A 15297-nucleotide genomic window follows, 5' to 3' on the forward strand; every position below is an offset into this window, starting at 1 on the left:
CAGTCTGTACATGATATTCTGGAATATTAATGTGCGCATGATGGATTATAAATGGAGCCCAGTCTGTACATGAGATTCTGAAATATTAATGTGCGCATGATGGATTATAAATGGAGCCCAGTCTGTGCATATTCTGGAATATTAATGTGCGCATGATGGACTATAAATGGAGCCCAGTCTGTACATGAGATTCTGAAATATTTATGTGCGCATGATGGATTATAAATGGAGCCCAGTCTGTGCATGAGATTCTGGAATATTAATGTGCACATGATGGATTATAAATGGAGCCCAGTCTGTGCATGAGATTCTGGAATATTAATGTGCACATGATGGATTATAAATGGAGCCCAGTCTGTGCATGAGATTCTGGAATATTAATGTGCACATGATGGATTATAAATGGAGCCCAGTCTGTACTTAGGATTCTGGAAACCATGCCATTCTGGAAATCCAAACTTTTTAATACGTACACCAAAGTTAAAGGAACATTAAGAAATTAAAAATAGTAACAATCAAAATAATTTGAAAAAAATCAAGACAAGATTTTAATAGCAGCAGTTTTATTACAATCATTACAGAAATTCAGAATAAAAAAAATACATTACATTTGGAACAACTTGATGCTGACTAGACAAAAGATGATATATTACTATTACATAAGAAAACACTGAATAGAATGAAAAATTTTCAATACAGTTGATATTTTGATTTTTGATTATATATATCAATCAATACTTCATTATCACCAAAATATCCAAATTATACTATTTACAAGAATATATATAACATTTTTCTGAATACTGCTTTTTTTATCCGCTATTTCGTTTGTGATTTGTTAAAAATACAAAGGAAGCCCGCATCAGATTTGATAAGCAGAAATAACTTTTGATCTTCATACAGCAGTCAAATTCAGATTGCTGATTTTGATTTTATGCTATAAAATTTATTTAATAAAATATGACTGGAATCTAACAACATTCTTTATTACTACTGCTAAATTTGATTAACTGTAATGCAACCAGAAGAACATGTATAAAATATAAATGGCACAAATTATCTTTGTACAAATTTTGTTTTCAATATACCTCAAAATAGTTGCTTAGAAAAATATACGCAAGTATAGCATAAGCTCGGAATATTGTTACAATAGTAAAACTGTTTTAAAAAACCAGTATAAATACCATGATGACTTAATCACTTTTATCAATATAGAGGAAACTGCGATTTGTTGTATCATATATTTTTCATAAATACAATAAAAATTGGTGTATAAATGTTATGTATTTCATTCTATCTACAAGGACGGAATGTTGCATTTTCTTCCTGTTTTATATGCGATAACAGTGTGTCACTACATTTTACATTCACACAATTACAAATAGATATTGTAAAAAGGTTAATTTGTTATTGTAAAAGTATAATACATAATACAAAATTTATTCTAATACTATTAACATTGGCATTTTTTTGAAATTGAAATAAACAATTTTTTTTGGAAGCTACATTCTTTGAAATACTTTATTATATGATAATATTTTAGAATATTTTCATAAATAGAAGGTTTTTAAATATTAGTTAAAATGGCTTGAATATTTTTTCATACAGCAGTCAAATTCAGATTGCTGATTTTGATTTTATGCTTTAAAATTTATTTAATAAAATATGACTGCAAACTTGAAAATTGTTTTTAAAAAACAGCACTTGTTTTATAATATCACATCATACATCAATCAATATAATGAATGAAACTCGTTATTATGTTCTTACAAACTAGGCTGGCCTTTAAATTTATAATATTCTTTGTTGAAAAGTACTGATAACATCTACAAATCTTTATTTGAAAAAAAAAGCGTTAATTGCAGTCAGAGTAAAGAACTGACAGAATATTTGTTCAGATTGTTATTTATTTCTTCTTACTATGTGAGAAATCGGATATTTCTTCAATAGAATTCATCAAAATAATTTATTTAAATCAAACGGTATCTAATAACATTTGTCGTCAAAAAATATTTAATAGCAGTTTTTACTTATTAATAAATAAAGACTGCAAATTATCTAATACTTAATATTTAACATTTAAATATCAATGTATAAGCTCGGCATTCTGTTTCATGACCAACATCAAAAGATTTGTAATACAAGAACAACGTTGAAAATATCAAAAATAGGCAAATGTAGCAGTGATTCAAAAGTATGCATAGGTGTGCTTGAAGATAAAGCTAACCATTATACTATAACATTCTTTCAAAAATGTAGTTAGCTGTAGTAGAAACAAAAGTGAAATACTATTATTCCTCAATAAATTAAAAATTACATTGGGAATATCATTTAAGTATTAACATAAACGTTTTATGTACATGATGACTTACATAGAACACATAAACAAAAGGTCTGAATGATTTGTTGCTACGGTTCAAGTCTGAAAATTCGGGTGAATCAGTCGCTAAAATATCTGGTTTTTATAATCAAAATAACAATTGCAGAACCACTTTCATTAAATTGTTTTTTCTTATTAGAAAATGTAATAAGATCTAATCTAATATAAACCAAATATCTCTTAAAATATATCCATTATTCTTCCAAGGTCCACATTTGCCAATTAGAATCAACAATTGCTGAGTTCTAAGAATCGAAGGTTGAATTAGAGTTCATAGTGTATCTCTCCAATGAATGCTATGAGCATCACCATAAACTTCAAAATACATGATTACTGTAGATTCACAGTCACATTATTCAGAAAGGCATGGCAATGGATCGATTTGAGCAATTTAGAGCAAAATGTCAGGTGCTGGTGATGGCCATTGTCTTTAAGATCATTAATACCATCGTGAATTCGAATTAAACAATCCTTGCTAACAACAAACTTGAAGCAATACCAGTTTTAATTTCTCTGAGACAGCACAGGCATACTCCCTTCTAAAAATCTCAAGGCAGACAATGACGGTGGCAGAAGACCCCCAGCTTCCCTGTAGCGCAACATCACTTCATCAAGCATACCTAGTAGCATGGGAGGTGGAGGTGGTGGTGAATTGCCATTTGACAACTCAGTGGTTGGAGTTACTTCTCGTTTAATGGCAGAGTGATGATCTGACGATGATTCTTTGCTGGGTGATGAGGCATCATCTCTTTCACTGTCGTGGGTTGGACTAGGAAATTTCTTTGTGAGGGCAATACCGTTACTGCTTTGATAGCAAGGTTGACAGTAACCATGTGTCAATTTTTTCGCAGATGTTGGGAAAACTTTGCCACATTGGGTGCATTTCTCATGATGTTCGCCTGTAAAAAGAAAACAAAAATAAAGAATAAGAGAAATAGTCGAAATACACAGGAATTTAAACAATATTTTAATTATTTTCATTTATGGTTTACTGATTAATTTTATAAGAAATTGAAAGTTAAATCTATCAATATATTATAAGTTAGATTCCTGACTTCTGGCTTAAAAATATTTCTCTTTACAAAGAATTTCCATTCTTTTAAGAAAAGGACAGTAGTTTCCCTCTCTTATAGTATAAAATACTTTAGCCATGATATGATTAATAACATCAGTGTTAAAAAAAGGTTTCTATTATAGGATCTCTTGTAAGAATGTTTTTGTTGTATTAGACTAGGTTAGAATCAAGAGTCAAAACAATGATTGAATTTTCGGTAGGAAAAAATATATTTAAAGATTATAATTCTTGCTAAAAAAATTTAATATGTATTTCTATGCTTTTAATATATTTGGAAAGCGTGATTTAAGAAATAATTTAAGAATTTTTTTAAAAATAATTACTTATCACTTAGAATAAATGTACGAATTGAGGGAATTATTTATCATTTTAAATGAAAACACGAAAAAAAAAATGAAACTGAAATACAAATATTCCTTATTTCGAAAGTATATAACACTTTGAAACACATGTAAAAATTACTTTATTTAAATATATAACTTTATATTTATTTTAATAAATATTTTGAAAAGCAAATATTAAATATGTAAATAAGACAAAATATTATTCCAAAAATTGAAGTAGTAAAACATTAAAATTAATTTTATAAAAATAGAACGTCAAAAGACGTAATTAACGATATAAGTCAGAAGATGTAAGTGATATTATGAAAATATTTTAATCGTGTTACTGTATAATTATCAGTTTTAAATCCATACAAATAATTATGGTCTCCTTAAAGATGATTATTCAAACTATTGGAAATAAAATGCATTCTTTTGCTTGATTATTGGCATTGCATAAAAAATTAGAAGCTAGGTATAGATTATAAGTTAGAATTACTAAATATTCACACATGAATTTAATGGAATAAAGAAATTTTCGCGTTTTAAGCGAAGCGTATAAGTGATTTCAACTTTCTTGTATAGGCCTATTTCGATAACATATGGAATTTAAATAAATGAATCAAAAAACATCTAAATAATTAAAACGAATAGAGAATTTTTCGCCTTGGAGACAGATGAAATAAGAGAAAGACATTAACATTTTCATGACAATGTGGATCGATCTACTATACCAGACAATAACAGTCATTAAAGTCACTTGATAGATTGATTTTCATGTCTTTGAAATTATGCGTCTTCTCAGAAACCATCCTATTTCTAACGTTAAAAAATGAAGAAGAAAAAGAAACAAAAAAAAAATATTTAATTTTCCGGGCTATTTCTTCTGAATGTGGATCAAGGTTGCTTATGGCTATCTGTGCCAAGCGAATAAGAAAAAAAATAATCATATATTTTTTTTCTTCATCTTCACCTCTTACAGGGACTAAGGAGCGCCTACAAGATGCCAGCTTGATGATTTGACATTGAATCGTCAGGGTACACGCCTTTCGCAAACGAGAAAAAAATGCGATGAGAATATAAAATCAGGCGGAAAATTTTCTCAGAGTGTATGGAATAATTTTATTCGGATATGTACATGCATGTAATTGGGAAAGCAGGAAAGCTATTGACATTTTTTAATTATAGAGAGCAAGCTATCTAGTTTTAGAATACATACATGCAGGAGTGTTTAAAATTCTACATGAGTTTGTTTAGTAGATACTTTTTATAGAATGTGACCTTACATTCGTTGATCTGATTGTAGATAAACTGGAATTTAATTAAAACTATAGCATGAAGAATTTAAGTTTTAAAAAGAAAACACACATTTTTGACTATATTATTCATAAGTTTTTTTAATCATCGCATATCAATGTTACTAGATTTGAAAGGGATGATTGATTGGAAACTCAGATATTTTACATTTAGAAACTATTCAATGTAATCTATGGTGACTATGCAATTATAAACTTTAACATCATTGAGATTAATTAAAATAATGATGAAGATTGATTGAAAAGCATTCAAAAGGAAATGTGTGAATAATTTCTTTTTTCAAATGTATTCAATTGTTCTATTTTCAGCTTATTTCTGGGATTTCAATTCGCATCACTGACAAAAAGAGCTTAAATTTTTCTTCTGTAAATTAATAATTTTCAAGTTAAATGATGTAAATATTTAGCATTAAATTTTAAATATAAAATATCATTCATAAAAGCAATTGAATACATATCAATAATGGAATGATTATTTTATTAGGTTTTTCTAGTTTAAACCAATATATTGAAATTAAAAAGAGTTTTAATTTCATAAAACGGTATTTTCATAACAATTATATATGGGTAATATCGTATTTGCTTCACCGTTAATAAGAAACTTCAAATATTATAGGAAGAAAGTAAGATTATGTAAGCTTTTAATTGGAATCAATGTATACTTCTCAATGTATTAAAATTGTTCTTCGTTGGATTGTAAAATGTATAAATACATGCATAATAAGAAGCCCAGAATTTTTGAAATACGAAATTTTGGAAATTCTTCACTTTTTTCTATGCGTTCTATTTGTTTTATGCTATATATGCAACTACAAGCCTTATATAAAGTTAATTCCAATAAATAAATTCAAAACTTCAAAAAACAAACAAACACCGGATTTGATTTGGAATTTTTTTGATTCCGGATTTGATGTGAGCATGCGCGCAAACACATATTCTAAACTTATTTAAGCATTCTTACATTATTTTTTTCATTTGAAAATTGTAATTATTGTAGAGACGTATTTAATATACTAACTTATTTGGGAATTAATTACCTATAAATTCCTTTGATGATTATGGTCTTAAAAATTACTTGTTTCTTATTTATCACACATGAAACCAATTCAAAAATCTTATCAATTAACCAGTGAAAAATTTTATAAGTTCTGATTCTATTTATGAATTGATCTCACCTTAATCCAATTAACATCACATTTTTCAAAGATAATTAGATGAAGGCCGTTTTACCCGATTCAAAAAAAGGCTCTAGCGTGCCAATGATTAAATTCAAAACAAGCCTGCGGTAATTTGAAAAATAATTACATAACTAATTATTCTAATCTAGGTTGAATAATAATTTTAATAGATGTTTACTGATTTATTTAATAAAGATAAGATTTTTTTAAGACGCTTGAATTGAAATATTGCAAGCTGTTCGAGAAAAATTGGATATTGTGCTTCTTATCTTCTAATATCTTCTATTAATATCTTCAGTCATTAATATCTTGAGATAATTTCTATTAATCATTCATAAAACCTAATAATTAATAAACAATGGTTTCAGAGGGGTTTAAATAACTTATTGTGTTAACGTATGTATAAACTTGTTGTGAAGCGAACAATGAAATGTATTTATTAAAAATGTATTAATGCTGGAATATTATAATTATTATTATTTTGTATCGCAGAAAGTTACATTTCGAATTTTTCAGTTTTAACTTAATGCAATATACTGAGGAATTATGTAGTAAATTGGAGATGTTAGTATGTTGATCATCTCATTATTAATTTATATACTTTTCTATTTTATTCCTTTTGCTTTCGATTGTTTGTTTAATTTTATTTATTATTATTACACACTTATTCATTAATTTATTATTTATATAATTTCTATAATTATTATTTTACTCTACTTATTACTTTACTCTATTTATTACTTCATCCTATTTATTACTTCATCCTATTTATTCATTCACCTATTTATTAATTATGCTTATTATTATTTAGTAATTATGAAATTATTAATATTAAAATCTTAGTAATTAATTTATTAATTATTTACTAATTATGCTATTGTAATTATGCGTTTCTTTTTTCCCTAATATACTTTTGCAATGATTTTTTTTCTTTTATTTTTTTCTAAACAAACATTTAAATTTTATATATAACTTATTTTATTATTCTTAATTTAATCAAATTTTTAAAAACTTACAGTGTTGCACTTGAAAAAAACAATAGGGGCAAAAATCGCTAAATGTAACTAAACTGAAATAAAATTTTGAAGTTGTTTTTTTAATTTTAATAAACCTTTTTTAACTTTTTTAATTAAAAAAAATGTGAAGAAATCTGAAATTACGGGAGATGTATAATTTCCTAATAATTTTTTAGAATTTCGAATTAGAAATTACTATCAATAAATAACTGGAATAAATTGAGGGCATTCTGATTTTGAAAAAATGCAGTTGCTAGTTTTTTTATCAGTTCAAAGAAATCTATAGTATATTTGAACGGTTTCAACCTCAGACTGCTGTTTATAACTCATGAATAATTCTGTTGGAAAGTGATGTGCTGTTTCAAATTAAAAGAATAATGATAAATAGCTTATTGGCAGTGACTTGAGTCACCTGTGATTCATGCTTACTAACCATTTAGATGAACCAATTTTTTTCTATAACTAAGAAATAATTAAAAAGGAATCATCCAATTTGATAGAGGATTCAAATCATAGGTGTGGATCATGGCCTGCCGAATTATCTTAAAGAAATTTGGGAAATATGTTGCTAACAGCTAAGCCATAACTTTAATATAATAAAATAACTAGAAACTGGGTTTAATATTTGACACCAAATATGTTTTAAATAAACGTGATAAATATCATAATTTTCACTGATTTAATATTCCATTCATGCAATGCCATAAAAGCCAGCTAGCCAATAGTATAATACAGTTCTACAATGATCATAGAGATGCTTTGAAATTTCAAATAAAGGGCATATATCAATTAACATCTTTACAATATTAAACTTATAGCAAATTGCTAAGATAAAATGTCGTGTTTTTATACCGAAGTTTCAAACCACCAACAGTTATCAAATCGCCATCTTTTACCAGAAGTGATTTATTTCTATATAAGTGCACTTTCATCTCTCACCCTATCAATTTTTCAATGACCAAAGAAGTGTCAAAAAGATAATTGTATTTCTTTTCCATATCCTATATAGTCCACAGTTAGGCAATGTGAAATATCAAGGCCTGTATCGGAAGCGAAGTTTGAGAAATAACTTCATGTTTTATTCAAAACTGTTCTTGTTCTTGAACAGAAGCTATTTGATTTCTGCCTTTCTTCAATGACAGACGAAATACAACTAAACGCAGCAAGCGCCGTATTCTTTCGAAATATATCTGTCCAATAGGACACACTGGCAACAAAGAGCTGCAATTATGCCAAATTATTTCCCCTACAGTCGCATTTTTCATGGTGTGTTTAGCCATAGAAACATGTTCACTATTTATTGAGAAAAACGTGGGTTGAATTTTCAGATACAGAAGAAACCGAAGAAGTGCAAACTAGGAAAAAAAGAAAAAAGAATTAAATGTTCTTGAACAGAGGTTAAAAAAATTAAATGCTTAAAAAAACAAGGGAAAGGTGTGGAAGAAACGGAATGAGATTTCTTTGCTACACCAGATGAGGAAAAAAATTGGGTCAGTATTCACCGTAATATAGCGATAAGATCTTCATGATGTTGCTTGATTTTTAAACTGTAGGTGGATATTAGCGTTTAAAAAAATAATGAATTTTTTTTTGAAAGCTCGTACAAATTGTTTTGATGTAGGCTCAAACTCTTTGAAGAAAAAGATAAATAATTAATTAAATAAAAAACAATAAAGAAAAATAGGATTTTTCAAGCTTAAAAGGATTCTGTAGAATACAAAAAATAACGCATAATATATTTTTTTTCAATTACAATTGAATATCTTCAATATGTCGTTTAAGGGTCTGCTTCAAAATGGCGCAATAGCGAATTCAACGAATCTTGGTTAAAATGCTACGAACTACAAAAGTGTATAATATACTGGTATAAATTCTATTTCTCAATAAAATTTAATGTTAATTTTAATAGATTATCATGTTCGAACTTCTAACAATTTTAATAACATTTTTGGATATTTTAAAATTTAACGTCTTTCTGGATAATTCAAAATAACGTAATGATAAAAATTATACTTCTGCAAAAACATTGAGAAAAACCCACTATAGATTTTCCTATTTTCTTTCATTTTTCTAACAGGACATGTAATTTTTATTATTGGACATATTGCTATATTGTAGATCATTATTTTACAATGGATAGGAGCTGAGAAAAAAAGCGAATTGCAGAATTTTGTATTGCAATAATTTTTCTGTTAGGAAAAAGTTTACAAATAAATTTTGAGATTTTTAACTGTGTGTCAAAAAAAAAATCACCTATTTTCGATTATTATTGCGTTTGCTTTAGAATAAAAATTAAATCATTGGCAATTCAATTTATATTTTTTTAAAAACTAAGATGTTATGCTATGTAACTACGCTGATTGACTATGAATTGTAATTCCCAAACTTTTTTCCTTCTGCCGAATTTCAGTGAAACATAAAGTTATAATAAAGGGGAGTTTAATATAAGTTCTGTTGAATTAAAATGATTAAACTAAAAAATATATTGTGTTAGTAGTTCTGAGTTATCTGTATTTAATCAAATTTACTACTGATAAGGGATGTGTGTGGATGATGTCACAAAATTAAGAATAGTTTTAAATAAAAGTAATATAATGAAATTTTGATGAGTTTTAAGAGAAAAAACATCGAAATGATATTTTTCATAATAAATGCCAAAAGCAAAATGTTATAATAAAAATATAATTTTATAATAAAAAACAAAATTTTATTTAGTTGCAAATATTATTTAGTTACAAATATTTAGTTTTACAGATATTATCTAAGGATTACACAGTATTAATATAATTAAATAAATAGTTCCTTTTTTAGTTCTATATTTCCACATTTTGTTATTTCATTTTGTATATTAATGACAGAAAACTTAGATAAATAAATTTACTGAACAAAGTATTAATTATCGATAGAAAAATGATATGTGTTGTAATATTTTTTATATAATTTTCGACTTTAATATGTCAATGATTTAAAAAAAAAAAAATCAAGATAGGTTTGATTATTTTTCATTTCCAAAATCAATGAACCTGACATCAGAAGAATTTGGCATTAATATTTTCACGATCACAAAATTTCTGTGCACAATACCATCTGAAGCAGAAACCCATAGTTTGCTCAACACTTGTCCAACGTTCGGCTATTATTATTTTTTCCATAAACAGTTCGTCATAATTTTATTTTAACAAAGCGAAACAAAATTTCAGCTGCAACAGAGCGAAAGACAGAAAGGAAAGAGAAAGAAAGAGAAAAAAACTATATATATGGTTGTTTTGTTAGATGTAGGGGCAAGGGGGGGTGCGATGGTATCATCCCCTACCTTGTAAAGCAAACATCCTATTACTTCAACTCCGAGGGAACATGTCTACTAGCAGCAGCTGGAAACCGGTTATTATGTAAATAACAGTTAAAGGTCGAGGTGGTATATGGATTTTTTCTTTCAAGTCGTGAACTGGCAATGAGTGTTATGAGTACCTGTAGTCAACTGGTACGGTAACGGATAAATATCAACAAGTGGCTGTGATATTCAAATTGGGTGAACGTTTAATGGTTCGGTTGCCGACAGATACGTTTTAATTTTCGATGCCGTCACGCTAATGGTAACTCGACATATAAATGAAGCCGTAACTTTTGATAACAGTTAAACAAGGTGAAGTTCAAGTATTGTTGTGTTCTGGTTAAAGTGTTTTCGGTGAGGTTAATGATCTTAGGAAACCAATCGAGTGTTTATTTAACAAAACTTAATAAAAAAGAATGAATATATCAAATTAGTAATATAGGGAATTGCGAATAAGATTGAAATGCAAATGAACTCAATTCAATTCATGAGATTAATTGCTTAAGAAAAAAATTAATCATAAATTATGATGTGGAACATGAAAGACGGTGGCTTATAAAATATATAATTAAGAAAATATTCGTATAAATTTATTTACTTTTAATACCATTGTATTATTTATAAAAACTAAATAAATTATTCATACGATTTAACAATATAGTTTTATAATGAAAATAGATTCTACAAAATTTGGCATAATATCATTGATGATAAAATTTACCTATAGCAAGAGTTTCATTCATTTGATGATCATAAAATAATTTTTTTTTCAGATTAAATGTTTTCGTGTGACACCCCTTTTCTAATATTATTTGCAAACATTATATATCCTATAAATAGTCATTGGAAAAATGAATACAATTAGATTTTTAATGAATTTTAACGATTTTAATTTTTATTAAAACCACCTAAACGAAAAAAAAAATGGATATTATAATTTTTGGTTTTTATCAGTTGCATACATGACTAATAACGTAAAGAAATGTGAAGCGTGAATAAGACAAAAGAAAAGGAGAAACGGGAAACTAAAAAAAAAAAAAAAAACGTTGAAAGATATTTCTATCTCTTCTTATTGAATTGAGGAAATGTATTGGAAATTTTTACGCTGATATTTTGAAATATAATTCGAAGAGGACTTAACATTGAGATTCATTGGAAAAAATTACATATTGGTCCATTTGTTTAATTACGAATTTTTATTAATTTAATAAACATTCTGAAAAAAATTAAACTCTGTCGAACATCTCTGTATCGAACTTAATTACTCTTGAGGAAGGGAGGGAGTAACTTATACAGAAAAAATTCGGCATTTAAAAAGGTATATTGTAATTTTTTCAAAATTTTCTTAATTTCGTACAATTAATTTTTAAGATTAATGAAATTCTAAAAAAAAATTAGAATCAGTAAAATATACAATGAAAAAAATATATTAATTAGTATCATATTTGAACTAAAATTACCTTCAACGATCTTCTTCAATGCTTCAAACAACTTTAACAATGAAGCAAGCTTTTTAAAATTGTTTGTATCGTATTTGTCGAAATGTCACATTTGTTGTCGTTCTTTTTATAACTCATTATTATCCTTTTTTTCATTATTCAATTCATTACGTTTCAATCTATTTTTAACATCGTTTATTCAGCTGAAGATTTTTTTAACACTTCAAAATTTTAGCTCAGGGGATATTATTACTATGCGCAATTTAAAGTTAAACTGCAACCATATCTCTACAAAAATGTAAAAGAACAAGAACTAATCGTAATATTTGGCTGAATATCAGGTGTTTATTGCATTTCCAAAAATAACCTTTAGGTCACGTGTGACATTCTATTTTAGAAGAATTGAAGTTTAAAAATATTTTTTGTTTGTTAGCTTCTTTTTTATTTGAATTCTTTCTTATGAAATAAATTTATGGGTGCTTTTTGACTATAATAGATATGGCTAATTATTTATACCAAGTGTTTGCTCGTTATAAAAAAAATTCAATATACAGAAATTGTTTCCCTAATGTAAATCTTAGAATCCTGCAAAAGTTCAATATGTAGAGACTGTCAATAAATGGTAATTAGATATAAGGAGTCGACTGTACTTATTTTTCCGTTTAAAAACCAACTATTGTATATCTCTCTCAATATATGTATGTGTGTGTGTGTGTGTGGAATTACTCATAATAAAAAATGTCATATTAATTAGATATTATTTTTGAAATCTAACTTTATCGTGCCTATACTTTATCATGCAAAGCAATGAATTTATTCGGAATTTAATTGAATCTGCATTTAGATGAATACGGATTAGATACACATTTCTAAGATAGCATTTGTTACTTCATTTCAAATTCATATATTCACATAATCAATATTTGTAATTTAGAAAAAAAAAAGGATTATGTGATTTATCATAAAAAGATACAAATAAAAACAACTCATCCTCAATGTAATAATATCATACGATTGGCTGCCCATGACTTTGAAAATGCCACAAGTAAAAATAATAATAAAATCGTGGTGACAGCTGAAATAATCAATGATTTCAACCACACCCTCTATCATGAATCCGATCAACTCTCGTCGATCACATCATCTCCAATCTTGCGAATCGGAAAAAAATAAGGATATGACCCACGAAAAATCCAATCCTTCCCATAATTAATTCCATAACGCGATCTAAATCAGGTGAATATACATATGTGGGTATAAAAATAAATTCTTCAGGAGGTGTTGGAAAACCAGCAATAATATTAATAGGTAAGGGGGTGTGGGGTATCTATCAACCCCGGCGATTGATAGGGCGAGGCCAAAGGAGGGAATCTCATTCCAGTTCCATTTCCATTACCAGTCGTATCAGGAATAAATTTACAACTCCTGTCAAAAGTCCAATCCTATCTTTGTTAACCCTCCGGGGGTCTTAGGATCGTTAATTCATTATTCAGCGTCCACTTTATTCAGATTTCAAGTCTATTTCCCCAGCGGATAAGCAATACGCCCGATCCAAGAACTGATTATCAGACAGGGAATGGCAATTAAAGGTACACGTTTGAGTGAAAATATAACGAAGTGAAACTAATTTAAGAGTGAGGGCCGAGCGTAAGTAGATTTGGATTGGACACTAGTGAGGAACGAGACAAGATTGGCTACTGGAAAATGCTTAATGATGCCAAAAGTAGATTTAATTTTAGTTATCCCGGTAAATGATACTCGATTCGAAATAGATTGCCATGTCGTCTGGGTTTGTAATATATGACGATTTCGAAACTTAATATGGCTAGTCATCTTAATTCTTACTCAATGAACATGGCATGCCCTTTCATATAACTGGCATTTGAAATCGTTTATATTAAATATATTATCTATTTAATTTACTATTTTTGGTAATTGTCGTAACGATTATGATTTGAGAGAAACATAGTTTTTAGGTACGAACACATATTATAAATAGAAATTTTGCAAATCAGCGAAATAATAAGACTGGCTTTTTTTAAACGCTACAGAACAGAAACTCATTAAATGATATAAAACAATATTACACGCAGTTTTGTATTAATCATGACATAATTTTTTTTTAGAATAAATCGTTTGGTTTGAAAAAAATAAAGAAGTGTGATGCAGTGAATAAATATGTATAGAAAAGCAAACGATAATTTGACTAAATTTATAGAAAGTTTGTTTTCAACAACATATTAACAAACATAGAATTACAAATAAAAAAACATTGTCAACTCATATAGTTAAAACCTTAATATGGCAAATAAATAAAAACCTTTAAGAGACGAATTATTCCTCTTTTTATTCAATAAATTATTTTGGATAATTGACGAATAAAAAATTAAGCATATTCAGGAAAAAAGAATAAAATATAAATCGAAGTGTTCTAAGAAAACTAATATGGCGCTAAAAAGGAAGAGTAACTCAATACATTTGTCACCTTTTCATTATTTAAGAAATATATCATAATTCGTTTTCTCGAGCTATTAATTGGAATCTCAATACTATAAAAACTGTTAATGAAAAGTTGTATATAAAATAACTTTTTCTCATTGAAGATATTGCATTTATATTTCTTAAGAAATGACTTAAAATAATAAATCATAGAACAATCAGAAAACGATTAATCACCTACAAAAATGCCCTGATCAATGAAATATGCAATTCTTTCCTAAAAAGTATACAATGCTGAATTTAGAATTGCAGCTCCTTTTTCAAAGAATAATAAACAGTTTTCGTCAAACCAATTTAAAAAAAAATAAACTAGCGGAAGTAATTTAAATGAATATAATTTTGGCTATTAATCAATGGCAGTTCGTCAGAAATAATTAAAAATAGCACTGATACAGGTTTTCTAAAGATAATTACAAATAACTATATTGCATATTAAAGATCTTCGACTTGTTGAGATTTCTTAAGAAATATAGATTATAGTTTAAAATTCATCGATTATTCAACGTCTACTTTGTTACGCCTCTCTCAAAATGCACTCAGTACTTTAAAATTCATTTTATTTATCACAGTCAAAATTAGCACTCTTAATTCTTTTCCCCGAGAACTCAGTTTAAGATAGGTTGAAAAAAAAATGATCGAAGCATTGATTATTTATTTACTTATTTATTTGTTATATGCATCCTAGTTTAAAGCGGATGACTTGAGCCATTCTAAATTACTTATAAAGAATTCTGATCTCT

At 27.3% G+C, this 15297-nt stretch overlaps 1 protein-coding gene across 1 annotated transcript in view; it reads right to left on the reverse strand.

Moving 5' to 3' along the window:
• Positions 1-631: 631 nt before the first annotated feature.
• The window catches only part of LOC129969520 (zinc finger protein 70-like), a 104107-nt gene continuing 89441 nt past the window's right edge, over positions 632-15297 (reverse strand). Inside the window, exon 8 of the mRNA XM_056084127.1 lies at positions 632-3279. Within this exon, the coding sequence (XP_055940102.1) occupies positions 2885-3279 (395 nt within the window). The 3' untranslated portion in view covers positions 632-2884. The remainder of the gene's footprint in view (positions 3280-15297) is intronic.

This window comes from Argiope bruennichi, chromosome 5 (genome assembly GCF_947563725.1).
Source record: "Argiope bruennichi chromosome 5, qqArgBrue1.1, whole genome shotgun sequence".
Taxonomy (NCBI): Eukaryota; Metazoa; Arthropoda; class Arachnida; order Araneae; family Araneidae; genus Argiope; species Argiope bruennichi.